Source organism: Aegilops tauschii, chromosome 6, assembly GCF_002575655.3.
Source record: "Aegilops tauschii subsp. strangulata cultivar AL8/78 chromosome 6, Aet v6.0, whole genome shotgun sequence".
Taxonomy (NCBI): domain Eukaryota; kingdom Viridiplantae; phylum Streptophyta; class Magnoliopsida; order Poales; family Poaceae; genus Aegilops; species Aegilops tauschii.
The window spans coordinates 484,687,294-484,711,538 of record NC_053040.3 but is presented as its reverse complement, the minus strand read 5'-3'; the positions used below and the strand labels follow the sequence as shown (position 1 = coordinate 484,711,538).

The following is a 24,245-nucleotide window of genomic DNA, read 5'->3' as shown; positions in this document are numbered from 1 at the left end:
GATCATAAAAGATGAAGAGATGACACCACTCGTCAACAGAGAGGACGTAGGTGATATTCATAAGCCGGAACTTAATCCTATCATTCTTCCCTCAAGGATAACTCGAACTTGATTGACCGGATTGTTTTTCTCATGCCAAGCAATGACCCAGGCGACGCTGGTCCGCCTCGTCTCCTATGGTCCTAGGAGCATGGAGGTACGGTGGATCCCGGCCTCACAGGCAAGAGGGCTTCGACCTGGACATATGTTGGGCAGGTAAAGTCGTTTTGTTCAATTCTCTGGTGGTATTGTTCATCGCAATAAAGATCCAAGTCTTCAGCAGGGTGATGTTTGTGCGATTGATTTATATTTTTCCGTGGGAAAATCTCTGATAATGAAGTCAAAATTTTATTTATTCAAGTCAAATTTTATTTACTACTACGGGCCACTGCTATTGTTAGCTCAGGTTTACTGTTGATGGCTATTATGGGTCTGATGTTTCTGAAACTGCTTGCGGCGTCACTGCAACTGCAAACACACATATTGTCTGTCTCCTGCGTGCCGCTCAAAATTGATTGTAGGCTGTGAGGTGCAGGAAATCATGGGCCGCCACACGTATGACCTGAATCTTAGTGGCAATGTGGTGCTCCGTGGATTTATGACTCCCATGTGCACCTAATTGGTGGTGGCCTGCAGGTATCCGCTGCCTATCTGGCTCTCCTCGGCAATCCATAGTATGGCATGGCTAGCCTGTCAAATTACAGTGCCAACACTATTACAGTTATGCATATTTAACTACTGCTGTCTGAACTTTGCTGCAGCTGGCGAGGGACGCTTCAAGGGGTTAGTAGCAAAGATGAGTTCATCGGCAGGGTGAAGGAAGCAGTCAGAGGTTTCTATGAACTATGCTGCTCCTTCCCTCAGTTTAGTGATGTTGTTTTTAATCATCTTGTTGCTTAGTACAACAGATAAGCATCTTTTGAGACTTGTTCTCTAAACATGTAAGCATTGTGGGCAGTGGGTACACAGGGGAGGTTCGAACAATGATTTTTTGGGTGGTGATCTCGCCATTACTGCTTGGTAAGATGATATATCTCCTGATAATCCAGTGTGTTTTCAATCTCGTGAGTTCGGCCTCTTTTGAGAAGCTATTACATAGGGCCAGCCACTGACTCATTTTCAATTACAGGTTTGGCTCCCATGCATTGTTGGTCACATGGGAGTAGCCAATTCACTAGATACGAAGAATGCTGGCATTAACAATAACACAAATGATCCATCTGGTGGAACTGTTGTAAGAACAACTAAACAGGTAACCCTTTTAGAATTAATTTACGGGCATGAAATTACTTACTAATAAACCTTAAACCAATATAAATTTCTTTACCAAGCACATAGAGTTCTAATTCAAACACAAATAAATTTTTATCATACAAAAACTCAGAAGCAAATCGTTAAATGTTACGATCAATGCAGTTCACGATGAATATAATCATCATGTATATCTGTTCAGATTTTATTTCACAATATTCTTATGAAGTTATAGTTCCTACTGTTAGAGTTATATTGATAATGGCCTTTGGCCTTTTGTATTCTTGTCTTTTGGCATCCTTTTGTAGCCTTTTGGCATCCTCTTGTACATGTATATATGTTGGCTTTGGCCTCCTAAATAATACAAGTTGCTATTGTAACATGGTATCAGAGCCAAGTTAGAGTCTCCACTCACGCACGTTGCAACTCGTGCTAATCATATCGGATTTTTCTTCCCTCTTTGCTTGGTCTTCCTGCCATCTCATCGGCTTAGAGATCTGTCTGCCCGTATCCTCCAAGGGGCTGGTGCATTTTTTTTTTCGTCCGATCTGCTCCAAATCGAGCCGCCGTCCGCCGGTATCCCCAAGGGCGCCGCCGCTCGTCTTCCTCCAAGATCGCCGCTGGTCCCGCCGAACCTGGCTGCCGTCTGCTTCCTGCATCATTGCTTTGTGCGCGCCATCGTGCCGCCCCCGGCTCCGATTCCCGGCGCCCTCCCGCGCGCGTTGCTCCTTGCCGGTGTTGTATTCCCGTTTCGGCCGCCCGGATCGAGCGCGCGTTGCTCCCGTTTCGGCCGCCCGGATCGTGCTGTCTAGCGCTCGAGGCGCTCTCCGTCCGCTCTCCGCTGCTGACGCCCGAAGTCCGCCGCTGCTGCGATCTGTTCGTGGCGGCTTTGCAGGAAGTCGCAGTTTGGGCCTCCTTTGGGCCCTTGGCTGCTAGCCTGCAGCCTTGGGCATCGCTGCTGTAGCTCCTCACGCGACGTCATTCTGGTGGATTGGCTGACTTGTGTTCTGTGATAAAAAAAAAAGAGAAAGAGGAAGAGTAAAAAAAGTGATATGATGTTTCCATCGGGGCAGCGTCTCCGTCGCTGCCCGCAGACTTCCGACGGTGTTCCCTATATTGATCCAGTCTCACACATGTGCCGTCGCTCGGTGCTTGGTGCTCGTTCGTCTGTGACGTTCCCTACGACGTCTTCAGTAGGCTGCGGTCACCGCTCTACATCGACTCCTCGAGTGGCTACCACATGTGGCTCTATGTCAACTCGTTATTCTCAGTCGACTGTACACTCAGCTTCCACGGGTGGTGGCAATTGCTCATTGTCGATAGGTTCTGCAGGTTCTGTGACTGACTTTTCTGACACTGAGAAACCACCTTCTAATCATTCAGGTATATCCCCATGGATTCTTGATACTGGAGCGTCTTTTCATATGACTTATGATTCTTCCACTTTAACCTCCGTTCAACCTGTCGAGTCTCTTGTTTGTGTTCTTACAGCTGATGGCACTCCCCTTGTTGTAGCTAGTCGAGGCACTCTTAGCACTTCTTCATTTCATGTTCCCTCTGTCGCTTATGTTTCTCGACTTACCATGCAGCTCATATCTGGTGGTCAGATTGTTGACTCTAGTTGTAGGGTCATTCTCGACTTTGATTCGTGTTCTGTTCAGGACCGTCGCACTGGTGCTCTGCTTGGTGCTGGCCCTCGCCACTCGGATGGTCTTTGGGAGCTTGACTGGCTTCGTCTTCCCTCCGCTGCTACCACCGCTAGTCTCGCAGCCCCTGTTGCTGCATCTACCAGCTCTTTTCAGCAGTGGCATCATCGTCTTGGCCATTTATGTGGTTCTCGTCTCTCGTCTTTGGTTCATCATGGTGTTTTGGGGTCTGTCTCTGGTAACGCTTCGTTGGATTGTCTGGGTTGTAGACTTGGTAAGCAGATTCAGCTACCCTATCCTCACAGTGAGTCAGTGTCCGAGCGCCCTTTTGACCTCGTTCACTCTGATGTTTGGGGTCCGGCTCCCTTCGCTTTGAAAGGGGGTCATCGCTACTATATTATCTTTATAGATGATTTTTCTCGGTACACCTGGATCTATTTCATTTCTTCTCGTAGTGAGGTCTTATCTATATACACAAAATTTGCTGCCATGGTTCATACCCAGTTTTCCACTCCAGTTCGTGTTTTTCGCGCAGATTCAGCTGGTGAGTATATCTCCCATGCATTGCGAGGATTCCTTGCTGAGCATGGTACTCTTACTCAGTTCTCTTGCCTTGGTGCTCATGCTCAGAATGGTGTGGCTGAGCGCAAGCATCGTCATCTTCTTGAGACAGCGCGTGCGATGATGATCGCCGCCTCTCTTCCGCCTCACTTTTGGGCCGAGGCTGTTACCACTTCCGCCTATCTCATCAACATTCAGCCATCTGCTGCTCTACAGGGTGGTATCCCTCTCGAGCATCTTTCTGGTCGTTCTCCTAATTATTCGTCGCTTCGTTTGTTTGGTTGCGTTTGCTATGTTTTGCTTGCCCCTCGTGAGCGCACCAAACTGTCCGCTCAGTCTGTTGAGTGTGTCTTTCTCGGATACAGTGATGAGCATAAGGGCTACCGATGTTGGGATCCTGTCGGTCGTCGAATGCGTATTTCGCGGGATGTGACCTTTGATGAGTCTCGTCCCTTCTACCCGCGACCATCCTCCTCGGCCTTTTCCACGGAGGACATCTCTTTTCTTACGTTTCCGGATACACCTCCCTCTGTGCCCAATATTCCTACTCCTCGTCCCGCTGTTGCAGATCCGATGTCGTCCTCTCCTATGGTTTCTTCTCCTCCCTCGTCTCATAACTCTCCACCTTCATCATCGATACCTCCCCCTTCTCCACCTTCATCACCGGTACATTCCCCGTCATCACCTTCATCACCGGTACATTCCCCGTCCCCACCTTCATCACCGGTACATTCCCCGTCCCCACCTCCAGTGATTCCACCTCTTCCCTCCTTTCCACTCCATTATACTCGTCGTCCACGTGTTGTGGACGAGTCTACTGATGCGCCCTCTAATTCTGGTGCGCCGTCTTCCTCCTCTCAACCGACTTATGGTCTTCGTTCTCGGCCTTGTCCGCCCCCTGACCGATATTCTCCTTCTCGCTATGGTCTTTCGACCATTTTTGAGCCGACTTCTTATCGAGATGTTGTTGTTCATCCTGAATGGCAGTTTGCGATGGTAGAGGAGATTGTTGCCCTTGAGCGCACCGACACGTGGGATCTGGTTTCTCTTCCTCCCCGTGTTCGTCCCATCACTTGTAAGTGGGTCTATAAGATTAAGACTCGCTCTATGGTTCTCTTGAGCGTTACAAAGCTCATCTTGTGGCTCGTGGCTTTCAGCAGGAGCATGGTCGTGATTATGATGGGACTTTTGCTCCTGTGGCCCATATGATCACTATCCGCACACTTCTCGCCGTGGCCTCTGTTCGTCATTGGTCTGTGTCTCAGCTTGATGTGAAGAATGCCTTTCTAAATGGTGAGTTGCGTGAGGAGGTTTATATGCAGCCACCACCTGGGTATTCTGTTCCTGATGGCATGGTTTGTCGTCTTCGTCGCTCTCTCTATGGCCTTAAACAAGCCCCCCGTGCTTGGTTTGAGCGTTTTGCCTCTGTGGTGACTGCTGCTGGTTTTTCGCCCAGTGCTCATGATCCAGCGTTGTTTGTCCACCTTTCTACTCGTGGTAGGACTCTTCTTCTTCTATATGTTGATGACATGATCATCACCGGTGATGACTCTGAGTACATTGCCTTTGTCAAGGCACGTCTTAGTGAGCAGTTTCTTATGTCTGATCTTGGTCCTCTTCGCTACTTTCTTGGGATTGAGGTTTCTTCTACCTCTGATGGCTTCTTTATTTCCCAAGAAAAGTATATCCAGGATCTTCTCTCTCGTGCGGCTCTTAGTGATGAGCGCACTGTTGAGACTCCTATGGAGCTCAATGTTCATCTTCGTGCTTCTGATGGGGAACCCTTGTCTGATCCGTCGCGTTATCGTCATCTTGTTGGGAGTCTTGTCTATCTTGCCGTCACTCGTCCAGATATCTCCTATCCTGTCCATATTCTGAGTCAGTTTGTTGCTGCTCCTACTTCAGTTCACTATAGTCACCTTCTTCGTGTTCTACGATATCTTCGTGGCACGATCTCTCATCGTCTCTTCTTCCCTCGTTCCAGCTCGTTACAGCTCCAGGCCTATTCGGATGCTACGTGGGCTAGTGATCCTTCGGATCGCACTTCACTTTCTGCTTACTGTGTTTTTCTTGGTGGTTCCCTCATTGCCTGGAAGACGAAGAAACAGCCTGCAGTTTCCCGTTCGAGTGCAGAGGCCGAGTTGCGAGCTATGGCTCTTCTGACGGTAGAGGTGACTTGGTTACGATGGTTACTGGAGGATTTTGGTGTTTCTGTTACTACACCTACCACCCTCTTGTCCAACAGTACAGGTGCTATCAGTATTGCGCGGGACCCCGTGAAGCATGAGCTTACCAAGCATATTGGTGTTGATGCCTTTTTTGTGCGCGTTGTTCAGGATCATGTTATTGCTCTTCAGTATGTGCCATCCGAGTTACAGCTAGCGGATTTCTTCACGAAGTCCCAGACTAGAGCGCAACATGGGTTTCACCTCTCCAAACTCAGTGTTGTGGATCCACCATGTGTTTGAGGGGGGGTGTTAGAGTTATATTGATAATGGCCTTTGGCCTTTTGTATTCTTGTCTTTTGGCATCCTTTTGTAGCCTTTTGGCATCCTCTTGTACATGTATATATGTTGGCTTTGGCCTCCTAAATAATACAAGTTGCTATTGTAACACCTACATGATGATATTGGTTATACATTATTTTCCAGCTAACATATATGCACTGTTCCGGTTTCATGACCAATTCATTTTTAGTCTTTGGTCTGTTACACTTGTTTTCATGTATAAAGGCTTTGTTGTTGGTCTCTTAGTGATACTGAAAGAAAGTGTTAACTTCATTACTTCACTTCACGTAAAGGGGACCTATTCCAACATATCTGTATCAACTATTTTGTAGTCGACAAGCTAGCTTCTTAAACCGGTGGCAAGAGGATACTCTGGCGCCGTGAGCCACACTGAACAGCACCACAATCCATGAGGTACAACACCTGAACTCGTTTCTCATCGCCACTTCTATCAGAACATTCAGATCCGCGAATAGTTCACTTCTTAGGAATAGACATGTCTCCTTGACGTGAATTGTAGTACTGTTTAGATTATTTACCTTCATTTAACTTGTCAAGAATCTCCACACAATGGTTTTCACTCAACAAAACTAGGCTCATCTCATGTTCTCATATCTGGTTTAGTTCCTTTTCATGCATTAGTTGCTCTTCTTCTGGATGCATTACACGGGATTTCGCGTTAGTTTCGCTTACTCTCTGATTTACCTATTTGGCTCTAGGATTACTCCATGGATTACTCAAAAGTATTTCTATATTACTTTACTTTGGTCATTGCTTTAGTTTTTGGCTTCAGGATTATTTACATGAATGCTTAGCTGTAGCCATCATGCCTGTCACAGTTGCAGTTTTTAAATCCTTGATTGATGCCTGTCGGACAGAGGGGATGAGATGGGTTCTGCATGGTCTTCTGTTTTTGGAAATTGTCTACCTGAGTTCATTACATGGTGCGTTGGTTTCGTTGTAAATATACTGAAAGATGTGTGTACATTGTGGATGTTGTCCTGTGAATCAAAAAGAGCTTCTCAAAAGATGGATTTGTTTGCGTTCGATTGGGATGGATCTGTTTCTTTTCACATACTTGGTCCAAACTATCAGAAATCTGAATCCATAAATAAATGCAATGTTTGCTTGCTTTAATTCATCTGTTACAATTTGCACACCTAAAATTTAACGTTTACTTTGTTTCCATTCTCTTACTAAAGTTGTTACAAAGCTAAAAATGATTAAGACAGAACTAAATCCATGTATAAAGCATGCTATCTCTGTTATACTATGCATTTCTCTATGCTTCTTGTACTACACATTCACCCTGCCACACTTGACATACAGACATGTCCATTACCAAATAGTAAAACGCACACAAAGACTACAGACACCTGATCATCGCTCAAATTGTACTGATTTACAATTCCATTTCTTCTACGAGTTTTACCAGCAATCAGACCCGCTATTTATTCAGACTTTTCTAACTTATAGTCATATACTCACCATTCTTATTTGTTTTTTCTTTTATCAATATTTGCCAATGGAGATGGTTTCACTGTCAGTCAGAAATTTATGAACACAATCCTTCCATCAATACATTTTTAGGCTTGTTTCATTGTATCCCCATATGGAAAAAGCTTATGCTAATTCTCTATTTTGGTTTAAACCAATGAAAAAAATAGCGCGCTATAGAAAATAGCATGGCCCCTGAAAATATGCTATTAGCGTGCTATAGCGCGCTATATCGTGCTATTAGCGAGCCATTGTACATTGATTTATTTAGCGAGACAATTCTCTATATGCTATAGCGTGCTATTAGCGGCGTTATAGCGCGCTATTTTTTTCAGTGGTTTAAACTGCTCACACAACTCCAAGTAAATTCACTGCTCATACAATTCCAAGTAAATTCAGATGTGTTCTTTTTAACTGGTGCTCTCCTTTGTTTGTTTCCATCTTAGCCTACTTACAATAATCGCAGTTCTTACTCACAGGGACAGCAGGTCAAAGATAAGCCCTACAACTACATCATTCGTGGTAAGCACAGACATGAGTCCTTTCCAAAACAATCCCTCGCCTTTGTTGGCACTGCATCTAACATAAAACACAAAACAAATGCAGGCATGCATGGGGGTGTCAAGTACTTTGGCGAGCTGGAGGATCATTGTTTTGGTGCAATGAAGTGAAACTCTATGAACACCACATTGATAAGCACTTCACATTCTTTTGGCACAAGAAGCGAAAGATCAAGTACTATGTGTGCACCATCAACAAGACATTTGCCAAACAAGGACAGAGGATGGTACGTTCAAACATACAACCTGTTCTTCATCACGACATCATATTGTGTTTTCTCATGCCCTCACTCCTTTTCTTTGTCCTCAAAGTACTTTCAGGTGGAGTGCACAGAGGATAACCTGCAGAAATACATTCCCGAAGATGATGACACCCTGCCACTCAAGCTCGAAGACGGAACCGTGAGCTGTGACAGTCGCTTCATGTTTGGAACCGACAAGAGGGCCACCATCACGACGAACTAGTGATGGTTTGGCCACCATGCATACATCCAGGAAGGTGACATTTGCGCCTTTCATTTCAACCGCAAGGCAAGGTGCCGCCTCTCCCTCACTGTTTCATCATCTCTAGACGCAACGCCGTGAGCGGCTCCTAGCACCTATATATATATATATATATATAAACCATCTATCGTGTTTAGTTTCTCTGTAAGACTTTGTATGCTCGTGTTCTCGTCATCCGACGAACTGTGCCTCTCTGTTGGAGATCGCCCTTCTTTTGGAAGTTCAGCTTTCATTTCACCTGTTGGACGTCTCTCTGTACTCACTGATCCACCTTGTAAGACTGTTACCTATCTGTTAATATAGAATTTTTTTAACACCTGTTAATATAGACTTGCTGCCATGCCTTTGACTAAACACTGCTGCGGCCGTTCAGCTCCATGTATTCTTTTTACAACGATTGGTGAGCATTTGGACTGTATAAACACATTAACAAATCCAACAGCTGGATTGGTGCGCAAAGGATGGCACAGGAGGCGCACCCCACTACCGGAAAACGGGCCTACCCCGACGGCCAAACCTATGCCTACGGCTGCCGTCGGCCTAGTTAGAGCTATGCCGACAGCCCACTCCTGGCCGTCGGCGTAGCCTGGCCGTCGGGTTACACCGATCTACGCCGACGGCAGCCGTCGGCACAGAACGGCCGTCGACCTAGATGCAGAGATGCCGACAGCAGCCGTCGGCATAAATCAGCCGTCGGTATACCTGTGGGCCCGGCGACCCCGCCCGTGACATGCGGCTAACGCCGTCAAACCTATGCCGACGATCGGGACGGGCGGCCGTCGGCATATCTCCGCATGCCACGTCACCGATCCGTGGCGTAGGTATGCCGACGGCAGCCGTCGGCATAGGTGCCACGTCACCGATCCACGGCACGGCGCCCACCAAAACCCTGCCGTCTCTAATGCCGTCGGCATAGCTTTTTTTTTACATGCGTTTTTTTGCATATGTTTTTATGCTTTTTTTACATATGTTTTTATGCTTTTTTATGTATTATATGAATATATATGTAGTTTGTAATTTTTTCCATAGATTATGAATATATATATATATATATATATATATATAGTTTGTATTTTTTTCGAGCACATTAATAATGTGCCGTCATGTTCTTTTGAATATAGGACCTTATATTTTATTAAAATCAAAAACAGCTATGCGACAGAAGTTTAGTGGCGGTTGCAAACGCCCGGCACCCGTCTCCGGAGTGTGACCCCCTCAAGTCCGCGGTGTACCCCCCTCACGGACGGCGCCGCCGCCAGCATCTGGAGGGCGGAAACAGCCGCATCGGGTCTATACGGAGGGGACGTTGCTCCCAAGTGTTTCTATGGGATGACCTACCACAACCGGGTGGTGTTGTGGCATGTCCGAAGAGGCGGCACGCATCTCCGGGGCGTGGCCCCCCTAACGGACGGCGCCGCCGCCGGCACCTGGAGGGGGAAAACGGACGCATCGGGTCTACACGGAGAGGAAGTAGCTGTCGGTTTGGCCCGGATATTGCTCCCAGGTGTCCCTCTGAGCTGACCTGACACAACCGGGTGGAGAGGTCCACTGGTCAAAGCCCGTCCGTGGAAAGTCAAAGGGCTAGATCCCGTGGTCAAACGCTACAGGGTTAGGCGGGACGGGGGCCCTGGGGGGTAGCAATGCCACCGGAGCGTCGCCCCGGGCCCTCATACATGCGGGGTGGTGTGGTGGCATGTCCGAAGAGGCGGCACGCGTCTCCGCGGTGTGGCCCCCCTCGCGGACGGTGATGACACGATAGTAGACGTTCTGCGGTAACGATGCGGCGTGAATATTATTAAATACTCGGAGCGCGATTAAATCATGAGTTTTTTACACGACGTGGGCACATGTGCTATAGGACCGATGGTAATTTTTCATAATTTTTCGTGATGGAGAAGTATCTGAACACTTCCCTCTACGCGGATTACTCTTCGCGCGTCTACGACTGTGGCCGGCGGCCTCCGGGGGCTAGCATGCCGCCAAATCTTGCGTAGGCGGCTTCTCACAAGTCTGAAGGTGTTGTGGCGGTTGCAAACGCCCGGCACGCGTCTCCGGGGCGTGGCCTCCCAGCTCACAGACGGCGCCGCCGGCGGCACCTGGAGGGGGGAAACGGACGCGTCGGGTCTACACGGAGGGGATGTAGCTGTGGGTTTGGCCCAGATGTTGCTCCCAGGTGTCCCTCTGTGCTGACCTGACACAACCGGGTGGAGAGGTCCACTGGTCAAAGCCCGCCCGTGGGAAGTCAAAGGGCTAGATCTCGTGGTCAACCGCACCAGGGTTAGGCGGGACAGGGGCCCTGGGGGGTAGCAATGCCATCGGAGCGTCGCACCGGCCCCTCATACATGCGGGGTGGTGTTGTGGCATGTCCGAAGAGGCGTCTCCGGGGTGTGGCCCCCCTCATTGAATCACTCAACTCATGCATTGTTTGCTTCTGGTTTATGCATGATTGCAGCAACTCTATAGAGTTCTTGATGAGCACAAGGCCAGAGCCGACGTGGTCTTGCTTGCGGCTGCGAAGAAGAAAGCTCGTCAGTTGCAGTACGAGGTGCGCTGGGTTGCCGTCTCGCAGTACTACCACTCCTACCTGCACCAAAAGATGACCAAAACTCAAGCGCAGAAGCAACGACTTACCTTGAACAGGGAGCAGTTCATGATGGTAACTATTACTAACTTTTCATTGTTTCAAGCAGTCAACTATATGTTTCGTGCTCACATGTCATGCTTCCAAAATTTGCATAGGTTGTTCCTCGTTGGTGCTATGGAAGGCATGACGGATGGGCGAGTTTGGTGGATAGGTGGCTCGGCGACGATGCAGAGTTTGCTGCCATGAGCATCAAGGCCCGGGCTAACCGTGGAAAAGACGGGACACACGGCCAAGGAAACAGGAACCACTGAGGCTTCAAGGCCATGAAGGTATATCTATATGCATGATGCATTTTTGTTCTTCTTTACCATCATGTTCTTATGTATGGCTAACTTCTGTTTGACGTTGCAGGAGGACAAGTTGAAGAGGCCGCTCTCAGACATTGAGTCGTGGAAGCTGGCCCGCGAGCGGAGTGATCCCAAGGAGGGCGAGAGCCAGTACTACGGCAAGACCGAGGAGCACCTGGAGTCTTACACTCAGCACTTTCAGAAGTTGCATCCGGATGTTCCTGCTCCTGAGGTCGCCCAGTCTCAGATCGATGACACGGCGGTGGTGGCCATCCAGGGGAAGTCACATGGCCGGTATCCGTGTTTCGATTGCTTGATCACTCCTTCGATCTCGTACACACGGCTTCGGGCTACCAACCCGAGCCAGTTAGAGAGTACGGGGCGTTCACAGACTCCCTTAGCCCGCCAGCATGCTGTAAGTACTTCCCCTTTATCTTTTTCTCTCTAGCATTCTCAGTTTATTTTCAGCATTGCTCACTTAGAAACAACCTAAATTATGTAGGCATATAAGGCCTTTGTCGAGCATAGGAATCTCGAGGTGCGAGAGTACTTGCAACGAGTGAAGGCAAACGATGATTACAACCGTCAGATGATGGCGGTTAGTTTTGCCCTCTTAAAACCAAGCTAAATTTTTGCACTTTCATTCCTTCTGACCTTCTAGTTTGCTTGTTTAACTAACATCCAGGCTATGTTGGCGTCTTGGAGTAACCGCACGGATCCACCACAAATGGGACCCCCACCACCACCTGCGGGAGAACCCCCACACGTGCCCACGTTCGATGAATGGGTGGCACTAGGCAGTGATAGTCCGGTTAGTACATTTGCCTAACTACTGACAAACTAGTTCTCATTCATTCAACACTATCATATCATATTTACCGTTAGAATCTTCTCTCAAACATGTAGGGGACCGGTGGCTCGACTCCTGCTCCGTCGACCCCAGTCACTCCGATCTTCCAGAGTGATGGTGGTCGCGGTGGCGGTTTTGGCGGTGGCGATTTTGGCGGAGGTGGTCTTGGCGGTGGTGGTTTTGGCGGAGGTGGTCTTGGTGGTGGTGGTTTTGGCGGTGGTGGTCTTGGCGGAGGTGGTCTTGCTTGATGTCGATGATGATTCCGTGCATGTGGCCGTCGTGCCATACCTTTCATGTTCCTACTTTTATGATGTTCCATGTCTTGCACTACTTTTATGTTCATGAACTTTCGCCGGTGATGATCTTTAGATGATGAACTTGACTATGTTTAAATGATGATGATGATGAACTTGAGTATGTTTAGATGATGAACTGTCATATTTCTGCATAATCCCATATTATTGTGCTTTGAAATGTTGTCAAATGAATTGAAAAAGAGAAAGCAGGGAAAATACAAAAAAAAAACTATGCCTACGGCAAAGCCGTCGGCGTATATAAGCCCAGGACTTCCCAGGACGCGCCACGTGGCAGAGCTGTGCCTACGGCAAAGCAGTCGGCATAGATTTCCATCTTTGCCGTAGGCATAGCCCTGCCACCAGGAGGCACCATGGAGTGCCACGTGGCAGAGGTATGCCGACGGCCAAGCCGTCGGCACACCTCTGCCATGTGGCATTCCGTGAATCGTTAGCTCTTTTGACGGCGTCGTCCATTGCCGTCAGGCAAAAACACTGCCGACGGCTAAACTATGTCGACGGCTGACGCCCGGCCGTCGGCATAGGCCCCTATGCCGACGGCTATACTACGCCGACGGTCTGACAAGACTACGCTGACGTGATCTACGCCGACGGACCTATGCCGACGGCCCTGGGCTGTAGGCATAGGGCGCGAGTCCGGTAGTGCCCCTGCCACTAGTTATTATCATCGGGCGGACAACGGGTGCAACGGATGGTGGTGGTTCTTCATGGGATTCCTCCTCGGGTCTTCCAAGCCTTCCGGGCTGTAGAATCGTCGATAAGAAGAAGATGGATGATGGATGCATGTGTTTTGATTTATAGATCTGGGTCCTGTTTATATTTAGCTTAAATAAGAAGTACATACGTGTAGCGGACGTAGTGATGTACGTAGAAGAGTATAATATACCGACAACAAATTGTAGCGGCATTTTCCACGTGTTTTTAGTTAAGACTTATGCAACATCTTTTCTTTTTTGACGGAAACCCCCACCCTGTATTCGGCGTTGGCGTAAGTAAAACCGATAGAAAGCTCATTTGTTTTCTATATCAAAATAAAACCGGCGCTAAACGTCCGCCAGCTGATTCTAGGATCAGCCGTCTCATGAGGAGCAATGCTACATCAACGGAGTCTTACAGGCCTTTTACGGGGTAAATATCGAGGGGGGGAGGGGGTATTAGTTGGTTGGAAGGTCCGTGAATACCCCATATTGAGCCTGTCGATGTAGCATTTTTGTCTCATGAGTTGTCCGATTGGGACACACGCGCCCTCCGTTTTTTATTTTGCAAGTGCTGCAGCCACAAACGCTCAATGTGCTATACTCCCTCTGTTCCTAAATATAAGTCTTTGTAGAGATTACACTATGAACCACATACGGATGTATCTAGATGCATTTTAGAGTATAGATTCACTCATTTTGCTTCGTATGTGGTCCATAGTGAAATTTCTCCAAAGACTTATATTTAGGAACGAAGGGAGTATAAGAAGTGTGCAAGTGCATGGTAAACCGTCTTCGACGTATTCTATCCGAACTAATGTCGGAGGACCAAAGTGTTTTTATTCCAGGGAGACTAATCACAGACAACTCTATTATTGTGTCATCTTCAACATGTTTCGAGTTAAATCAAGTGCACGTGATTCTTTTTCAGCATGCAATGCCTTTTCTTTTTCTCCGTGTTTTCAATGTTAGTAAAACCAGTACAACTAAGCAGATTCGAACACAGCTACCATGCGTTTATAGCTTAATCAAAGAAAGTCCATTGTTCCTACCCAAAAAAGAAACCCATGGTAAGCACCAGCCATCTGATTGTAGGATCGGCTACCTCGCGAGCTGTCCGATTGGAACGCACGTGCCCTTTGATTTTTCATCTCTGCGCGCACGAAACCTGTCACGGTGTCCATGTGTCTGCAGCTCTCCCATGTCCCAATCTCATCTCCCCATGTTTCATAGCTGACCTTTTTTTTTTGCGGGAACACAGCTGACATGAAAGGAGATCATAATGTATGTGAAACTTCCATGACAACAAACATGTTCCTATATATCACGATGATGGGTTGTATCATTAAGAAGGGGGTGTTAAGGTGAACCGAGACATTACAAACACATTCAAAGTATAATGCAAAATGCGCAAGCATTCATCCTCGGTTAACAATTTTTCATGAAAGTTACTTGGCTTCTGGCTAAGAATTGGATCCGGGTGCCTCCTCCCCAAAAAAAGTCTAGGGTTCCTCTGCCTCCGGTGGCCTTAGAGCCATGGCGGCGCGGTGGATCTCGGTCCTTGCCGGCGGGAGGGCTCTGTTTTCAGTTGTTCCGTCACGTTTTGTTAGGGTTTGTGTCCTACTTAGGAAGACGGGACGATGACGACTCTCTGAAGATGGAATAAGGTTCTCCCCGGCTAGCCCTCGTCCCGATGGTGTGTCTAGCATCATCGGTGGGCGTGTGATGTGTCTCCGGTGGATCTGTCCTAGGTGGATTTGCTCGGATCTGGTCGTAATTCATCTACGTTCATGTGTTTTCAGGTTGGATCCTTCTAATCCACACTACTCTTCATTAGTGGCGTTGTTGTTCTGCTGTGCTGGTTCTATGGGGTCTTAGCACGACGACTTCCCAGTGTCTACTACAATAAGGTTTGTCCGGCTCCGGCGAGGGAGGGGCAATGACGGTGATGCGCCTTCGGCTCGCTTCAGTTCCTGTAGTCGTCGCTAGGTGGTCTACGAATCTAGATGTAAATTTATTATTTCTGGTGTTTGTTGTACTGTCATGATTGAAGATGAATAGATCGGAAGTTTTCTCGCAAAAAAAACTTGGCTTCTAACTATACATCAAGTCAGGCATACACCGACATATATATTCCTCGAGATTTGACATAAAAACCATATTGCAAAATTGGATTACCCCATAAAATAACAAGTGTTCGTTTCACAATACAAAACATCTTTCAAAGTTGGATTTTCGCAAAAAAGGTAGCAGTGACAAAGGAAAAGGTTAAAATTGGATACTATGAGTCGGTCAGCGCAAGAAGAGAAGAAGGCTTTAGACAAAGAAACATCACCCAAATGGTCCACCAACGGGTAGTAGCTGGCGCAAGGATTCTAAGACAACACCTCTCTTGTCTTCTCAAGAGAAATGAACTAGAGATAATGGTACCTCCCCCCTCCCCCCCGGAACACTAGTGAAGCGCTATTCCCCACTCCTCCCGTAGTTGCTACCGTTTCTCTCCCGGTCTACAAGAGACGGGGGACACAATGTTTACCCAGGTTCGGGCCCTCTATGGAGATAATACCCTACTTCCTGCTTGATTGATCTTGATGATGAGTGTTACAAGAGTTGATCTACCACGAGATTGTAATGGCTAAACCTAGAAGTCTAGCCTATGGGTATATGGTCATGAATCTGTCCTATCCGGACTATGCTCTCCGGTTTATATAGACACCAGAGAGATCTAGGGTTACATGAGGTCGGTTACATAGGAGGAAATCTTCATAATAGGTCGCCTAGCTTGCCTTCCACGCCAAGTAGAGTCCAATCCGGACACGGGCATAGTCTTCGGTTCATGTCTTCACAACCCATCAGTCCGGCCCATGGATAACAGGCCGGACGCCCGAGGACCCCTTAGTCCAGGACTCCCTCAGTAGCCCCTGAACCTGGCTTCAATGACGAGGAGTCTGGCGCGCAGATTGTCTTCGGCATTGCAAGGCGGGTTCACTTCTTCCGAACTCCAGGATAGTCTTCAGATGTGATCATTGTATCCGGACCTGTAACGCACTCCACACACAACCGCAGAGAGAATATAATATTTGCACGAGTCTGATCTGCTGACAGCTTTTTACAACACGACGTACGCCCGTCCGGCCATAACCGAACCGTTTCTTTTTATCTGCCATCCCATGTTTCAAAACGCGGTTGCTACTGGCACGTCTTGTCGAAGCAGAGATCGTGTCCCCATATCGCGGGATTCTCATCAATGCGGGCATGGGTAACCCAACCGCGCCATTTGCACGGCCCTTGGGAATAGGCGAGTTTAAGGCGAGCGGGAGGCGCTTGACATTCGTGGCCTCTATAAGGGGGTAAGGATTCCCCTCTTTTACCCACGCCCCTTTTCTTTCTCAGCCCTTCCGTCTTCGAGCTCCAGCGCCCAAGCTTTAGCTTTTCCCTCGTTCGAGAAAGTACTCCAAAGATGTCCGGGCCCGGAGCTGGAGTTAAGTGGATGGCCTCTTCCGTCAAGAAGAAGGATATCAGGGAGCTCCGGGAGGCCGGATATCTGGCCAAAGAGATCGCTCATCGACTCCCAGCCAAGGGACAGGTCATCCCCACTCCCGAGCCCCACGAGTGGGTTGTGTTTCTCACACACTTCGTCCGCGGGCTTGGGTTCCCTCTTCACCCATTCGTCCGCGGGTTAATGTTTTACTACGGGCTGGATTTCCATGACCTAGCCCCTAACTTCATCCTCAATATTTCTGGCGTTTATCATCGTTTGTGAGGCTTTTCTCCGCATCCCGCCTCACTTCGGCCTGTGGCTGAAGACCTTCAATGTGAGGCCGAAAGTAGTGCGCGGTCAGCAAGCAGAATGCTGAGGCGCTATGGTGGGCAAGATGCCCAACGTCACCTGGCCCGAAGGTTCATTTGCGGAGACGGTAAAGGGGTGGCAATCGGGGTGATTCTACATCACCGAGCCGCGCGACGCTGACTGGTTGGCGGCTACCGAATTCCGATCCGGAATCCCGATGCGGCTCACCTCCTAGCAAGAGAGGGGCCTAACCTAGGGTCCCTTGGACGAGCTGACTGAGCTCCAGACGTGCATCCAAAACATGATAGAAAGGAAAATCAAGCTCGTCAACGTGGTCCAGGTCATGCTTGTTCGTCGGGTCCTTCCATGCCAACGCCGAACTTGTAATTTGTGGGAGTTCGAGCCGGCCAAGCACCAGACGCTACTGGAGCTCTTCGGCACAACGCATGAAGAAATCTGGAAGGTGCTCTTCAAGGCTGGCGAGGCGCCACCGCCTACGACCGAAGACCGCGGGCTTAGCTTGAAGCGCCAGCCCAACCCGGTAAGCTCCTTTAAAGTTTTCAAGGAGTATCCCCTATTAGCATATTTTGAGAGGAATTTTAAGCTTCCTTCCCCTATTTTCAGGCCTGGATTAAGTTGGCCGAGGAGATTAACTGTCCGGCTCCGCTGCCCGAGGACCAAGAATTTTCATTATTGGAGAAGATGTTGTTCCCTGCACCTTATGAGGTGCCGGAGAAGACGGCTAAGAAGGCGGCCCAAGGGGCCAAGAAGAGCCTTCGCCGAAGACGCACTCCGGACGCGACGTCTGGAAGCGAGACTTCCTCTTCGTCCACTGATGACGATGATGAAGAGGAAGAGGAAAACGACTCCCCACCCGAAGCGGGGAGGAAGAAGAGAGTGGCCCCCACAAGCCCGGAGGCGAAAGCGCCTAAGAGGGTTAAAGGCTCCCTCGCGGATAACTCCGCGTGGGATGTTGACAGCAGTCCGGAACGACCTCGCCGGACCAAGCCTCGGGCCGCTTCGTAAGCACCAGAATTAGCAAATGTCTGGCTTTTCCGGTTTGTAATATTGACATATTGTAAACCTTGTCCTTGCAGTCCGGCGCGCGATAACTCCCCGCGATCCTCGATAGAGGATTCGCTGGACACAGAGGAGATGGCTAGCATATCTCTGCCGCCTGCTCATTCCGTCTCACCCAGGGGTGATGACGAGGTGGTGTCCAAAAAGGCCTTCCTGGGCCGGGGGGAGGTTCCGGAGATCATCGGGGTGACACCCCAGGATGACCCCTCGGACGCCGGACACCTGGGGGGAAAAGCCCCCATGGGGACTAGTGATGGGGCCCGAATTCCCTTCGGCCCTCAGCCGGATACCATCCCGGAAACCTATACAGCTCCGGGGTCCAGCGAACAGCATTCCCCACCAGGAGGGGGTGTGCCTGTTCCACCGGTGACCTCTGTCCAACCAGAAGCACCGGATAATCTGCTGGAGGCGCTACGAGGCGCCTCTATCGTGGATGAACATCGTGTCCTTATGGACACGGTAATAGAGAAGGTTCAGTCCGTTAAAAGCGGACTGACCGAAGCCTGCACTAGCCTTCTAACGGGCTTTGAGGTAAGTAATGTGATTATGGGAAAAATATCACAGTATAGACAGTAGCCCCTGATGCTTTATTTGGTGTTCGGGAAGAAAAGCCGAACAGAGGATCAAAAAATCGCAGGAGTCTAACATGAGTTGTCTATGTGAATAAGCAAGTATCGCTGCAGGCTGCCACTGCTCATGTTGCGGAGGTTTCCGGACTAAAGCAGAAATTGGAGCGGGCCGAGAAGGAGCTCGGCCGCGTGAAGAAGCAGTTGGAGGATAGCCGAGGTATGCGATAACCTGTGTGTACATTTCGAAAAGAAATGAATAGTCCGACTGGACTAAAGTGTCATAAACTTTATTAGGGGCCACGGCCGAGGTGGCAGCCCTGAAGAAGGCGCTAGCCGAGGCCGAGGATAAAGCGGCCAAAGAGCGTGTCTCACGCGAAAAACACGAGGCCCGGGTTGGCGAGGCGCAGCAACAGCTCCAGGGCGCGATAGAGAGATTTGAGGCCCTGGAGCGCGATTGTAAGGCGCAAGAGTCTGAATTGGCGAAGGCTCGCCAGAGTGCTCAGGATGCGCGAGCCGAAGCCCAGAGCGCCCTCCAGGAAATCGAGATGGCCAAGAGGATTGCGGCAGGTAAGTTCTTCACCATGCGGAGCAAGCCTGTAGAGGCAACGTCCCTTGTACTTATCCTGAATTTTGGTTTTTCAGGGGCATTTACAGGTCTGCCGCACAGTGTGTCGGATGCGGCCGAGCATTATAGAGCCGAGGAAGGGATGTCTACGAGAAGCTATTCTGGTCCCAATATCTGGGATCCGAACATCCGGTGCCCTTCAGCGACCAGCTGAAGCAGTTGGTCGAGATGCACAGGTTGGCAGAGTTAGCCATGAAGGACTTTATAGTCCGGCTGTGGCCTGCCGATCCTATACCGAGCAGCTACTTCGGACTTGTGCAGCAGCTTGTGAGTGCCTGTCTGCGGCTCGAAGCCGTGAAGCGTTCGGTCTGTATTGAAGGTGCGCGTATGGCCTTTGCCCGCGTCAAGACGCATTGGGCGAAGCTGGATGCCAAGAAGCTGATGACCGAGGGACCGCCGGAGGGCAAGGAGCATCGTCTACCCGAACACTATTTTGATGGTGTCCTAGAGGGGTCCCGTCTTGCGGCGGAGCAATGTTCAAAGGATATAATGTTTGGTTGATGCCATAGGGAGCGTTTGGTTGTATTGCCCAGCTTGCCCATAGCTGAGCTAGCCTAGCTAGCTTAGCTCGGTTGGGCTACCTTTGCCTTAGCTGCACGTTTGGTTCAATGCCCTTGCTAGCAACAGCCATCAGCTAGTCGTTTGGTTGTGCTGCGGGCAAGGTAGCTCGTTTTCACAGTATCCAAATACAAGTAGCTTATAACAAGTGCATCATCACTACAATATTATTGAAAAAATATCAGTGAAACAGAGAAATGGCTACAGGCAGATCAAGTTGTAAATAGCCATGCAAAAATTCAGCGCAACTTCATGATTGTAAATTTAACACACTCTGTAAACACACTGACACACTCTGTAAACACACTGACTGATAAAGAATTAATCTGACTAACAAGCTTATTTTTCAGGAATGAAAAATTCTCTGACATCATTACATGCTAGCATGAGTCATGGACATTATTTCCCTAGGAGACGGTGCTGGAAGACATACAAAATAATCCTAAACTTTTACAGTAAAATGAATCACACGCCAGGAGGAACATGAACGTGTTCAGGAAAGTTATCACGGACCCAGCGCCGCACAAACTCTTGAATAGCAGCCATCGGCCTCCCCTTCAACATGGACGCCACTTGTTCATTGGTGGCCAAAGATGTCTGCAGTGAAAGTCGGACGAATAGAGGGTATTCTTCCATGTCATCAATTATTTTGAATAAATTCTCATTCGGGTTGGTCACGTGTGTGAAACGCATAGTATCCGACATATCACGCAGAGACCGCGTCATGTCTTGAACTTCACCCTCTTACCTTTATCACGTTTGCCACCTCTAGGACGCTTCGAAGATGAGCTTTCATTATTGGTGTCGTCAGGAAGACAATCTGAATCATATTGTGTTGCAGGATCAACCTCAATATCAATCGCATTCTTCTCGGTGTCACCAATAAAATCCTTGTCACGAGCATGAACACGGTCATAGGGTGTTTGAAGGACAGTGAACTCTCCGGTAGCATGCTTATCCTGAAATATGAACTCCATCTCATCAAAGTTGGCAATAGGCACATTGATATATTTTGCCCTCTTGTCTTTGTTCTGGAAGAGAGGAGGAAGCATGAAAATGTTAGTTATAAAAGACAAAACATAATACAAGATGGAAATATAATTTGACAAAATTTAGATGTAATGCTCACGTTCTTCATCCGTACAACTTCAGTATCATCATATAATATTATCTTGTTGACATCATCAAAATTGGCACCGCTTAAATTCTTCGCCTCTAGTATGATCTTCCACTGACCTTTCAGCTTATGGAACTTGTGATAAACTTGCCTTTGTGTGAAGGCGGTGGTAAACTTTGCATTGATTTGTTTTGCACACTCCTCATGATGTGTCTCTTTGAAGACAAATTGTTTTCCCTCAGACTGAATCTTCTCTTTGTAGTAACGTAGCATTTCATCTACAACTTGGGGCTGCCACACCACATTGTTACCCGCCATATCCCTGTGGCATCAATTAAATTTTATAATTCATAGACAGAATAACACCTCTGAGATGCATATCACATTGCACTCGTACCAAGGGAAAGAAATCATGGTTACAAGTTGAAGAAAGAAAACACACAAGTCGTTCTTCTAAGTGATAATACAACTTAGAATCAACAAATTCATACAGAAAGTTTGAAAAAAATCAACCACGTCTAACATTATGCCTATTTCTCCACATATTGGCTGCCATGGCATCCCTATCTCTAAGCACCTCCCTTTGTTTCTCACGTAAATCCCGTTGGACACGGCCAGCTGATCTTGGATATTGCTCAAACCAGTTCTGCTCACTGTAGACTAGTTCATCAGGACCCCCGTTTAGTAATATCCAGTTGTGAAGGATACAACATGCTATGACGACTCGAACTTGTGAAGGAAAGGGATAATAAGGCCTAGTTGTCAGAACTTTGAAACGGTTCTTTAAAGTTCCAAATGCCCTTTCAACAGTAGTACGAAGGGATGAGTGCCTTAAGTTGAAAAGCTCATTCTGGGTGCGAGGTCTATTATTACCCCTCCATTCACGCAAATGATATCGAGTTTGGCGGAACGGTGGTAGGAATCCTTTCCTAGCTGCATAACCTGCATCCGCAAGATAGTATTTACCTAACATGACAATATCAGCAATTAATCACTCATTCACTCTGTATGTTATATGTTCATACGTAACAAATGCAGGGGCCTACCTTCAGGGACTCTAAGGCCATTTGGATGCTCAAGAGAATGTCTTAAAACTGTTGAATCGTGTGCCGAACCCTCCCAGCCCGCACAAACATAAGTGAACAATAAATCAAAGTCAACTGCCGCAAGAACATTTTGGGTAGGGAATGGTTTCCTGCCACGAAATCTGTCGACTATCCGAGGTGGAACGTTACATGGAACATGTGTACCATCAATAGCACCAATACAGTCCTAAACATCCAAGTAACAATTAATTAGTAATACACCTACTACACTATGAAGTTATTTAAAAATTTATGGGTAACTAGATGGACATTGTACTATACCTTAAAATAGGGATCAAATCGTGGGTTGCCTTGAATTTTTGATGGTGTATCAAGTGTTCGATGCCTAAGCATTTCTGGCCCGAGTTTCCCAATTGCAAATAAAACTCTGTTGAAGTAACGACTCACTGTCTCACCTGACCTTGTGAAATGGAAACTAATGTCGATATTTTTCTTATGATGCCCTACTGTAGTGAGGAACATGGCAACTTGCTCCTCTACAGTACAATGCCATGTATCTTTAAGAGGACCCATACGGCGTAATTTATCACAAAGTTTGAAGAAAACTGATTTTCCCATGCGCAATTCACCAATGCAGTGTTTCTCCTCGCCACAATACAGTTTCCGTAGATATGCCATTCTTTCTTTATTTCTCTCTAACAACGAGTATCTTGTAGGGTGACTAGAGTTGCTTAGATATATGATCAATGAACAATATGCCACTACAAAAGCACTGAAGAACGCAATTTTTCTGTTAATTTGCGCACTGTCGTCCATCTATAAATACAAAGATCGAATATTAATGACTCACACAACACGGTGTCGTTAGTATATACAGTCCAGGACTATTGTAGACAAATCTTTGTTCATATAAATGAAAATAAGATGCTGGCACAAGACAAAAATAGAGGAGGCTCTGTTTGTTAAGAAAATACATATGCAGAAGTAATGAATCAGTTCAGATGCATGCTAAGTAGATAGCTCTGTATGCATGATTCAGTACATAGCAAATTAAGGATTCAGGTGCAGATGCATCATACATGTTCAGTAAAATCAATTCATGTCATGCACTCCTATGAGCTAGTACTCAATTGCAGTCCGGCCAAAAATAAAAATCAAGAGCTGGGTGCCTACCAACAACAGTATCCTCCCCAACCCCAACGCCACAGTGGCTTTATACTAGAGTTTCATATCAACTTAGCTGTACCAATCTAATCCCAAACCAGCTCACCCAACAAGAATCCAACCTTGGATAAGACCACGGGGAGTATAGAAAGATAGTACTTAGGATTTGCAGCTTCTAGTAATAATCAATTCCTGAACCATCTAATCCATTGCCAAGAAAAAAGCACACGCATACACAGCAGAATTCAAGAGAGGAGGCGGACACAGACCTGGGAAAGGCGGGTGGAGGCGGACGCAGACCAGAGCAAGGCCAGATGTGGGCTTTCGCTGTCAAATCTGGAGCGCCTTCAGCTATCGTGAAGGGGAACTGGGGCGGATTCGCTTGATTTATCTCTGCAGCTGACGGAGAATACGAAGACCTCGGGGGATATCGTTGGGGATGAGGAAAAATCGGGGGAAAGTGGAGGAGGAGGTCGAAGTGGAGAACGAAGATGTAGGGATTTGTTGCAGTAGACTTATCCATCCGGAGAGTTCCGCGTAGATCCTTTTCGCGCGTTCCGGCTTTGCCGTCGAGGGCGAGCCGAATCGGCTCTCCCCGCGGAGCGAGGACTTTCTAGCCTAGCCAGGCTAGCTGCCCCCAAAAGCTAGGATATTTTTGCGCTACCAAACGGCAAGCCTAGCCTAGCAAGACAAAACTGATTTTTGCCAAGGAACCAAACGCACCCTATATTCCCATAAGAACATGTGTACTATCTTGCCCTGTAATATGGAACAAAGATGTTATGTAGTATAATGTTTATGATTTTAAATTTTACCTCCTGTGCGGCCGTTTATTAAGTCTGAGGGATGACCAGTCGTCGGCTTCTGCCCCCACGTAGATAGTACGGGGGTGTTTGGGATAAATCTAAACACTCTTTACTCCACATTCTGGTCCTTAAAGG

General features: G+C 47.8%; 1 protein-coding gene, 1 long non-coding RNA gene and 1 other non-coding gene across 4 annotated transcripts; 1 reads left to right on the top strand and 2 right to left on the bottom strand.

Annotated features, from left to right (window-relative positions):
• The first annotated feature begins 11,552 nt into the window (after nt 1–11,552).
• Nucleotides 11,553–12,855, top strand: LOC141025448 (uncharacterized). Its single transcript, XR_012186911.1, has 3 exons — nt 11,553–12,094; nt 12,182–12,307; nt 12,403–12,855. It is a non-coding gene; the product is annotated as an uncharacterized lncRNA (long non-coding RNA).
• A 7,483-nt stretch (nt 12,856–20,338) lies between these two features.
• On the bottom strand, nt 20,339–23,889 carry LOC109762400 (uncharacterized). 2 transcript variants are annotated; one of them, XR_012188256.1, is made up of 4 exons: nt 23,574–23,889; nt 21,107–21,416; nt 20,726–21,008; nt 20,339–20,574 (listed from the first exon to the last, which is right to left on the bottom strand). It is a non-coding gene; the product is annotated as an uncharacterized protein (transcript). The 2 variants fall into 2 exon arrangements; XR_012188255.1 differs by having other exon boundaries at nt 20,368–21,008.
• LOC141025389 (uncharacterized) lies at nt 21,809–23,324 on the bottom strand. Its single transcript, XM_073500670.1, has 4 exons — nt 22,462–23,324; nt 22,141–22,366; nt 21,968–22,036; nt 21,809–21,849 (listed from the first exon to the last, which is right to left on the bottom strand). The coding sequence occupies exons 1-4, from the start codon at nt 22,954–22,956 to the stop codon at nt 21,809–21,811; spliced, it is 831 nt and encodes a 276-aa protein (XP_073356771.1). The 5' UTR covers nt 22,957–23,324.
• Nucleotides 23,890–24,245: the final 356 nt, after the last annotated feature.

Excerpts from the sequence above, each read along its gene's own strand:
- LOC141025389 (XM_073500670.1), bottom strand. The coding sequence starts at position 22,956 with ATGGACGACAGTGCGCAAATTAACAGAAAAATTGCGTTCTTCAGTGCT. Across the intron at positions 22,367-22,461 it reads GATTTGATCCCTATTTTAAG|GACTGTATTGGTGCTATTGA; the intron begins GTATAGTACAAT and ends TTGGATGTTTAG. Across the intron at positions 21,850-21,967 it reads TCATTTGCGTGAATGGAGGG|GCCTTATTATCCCTTTCCTT; the intron begins GTAATAATAGAC and ends TCTGACAACTAG.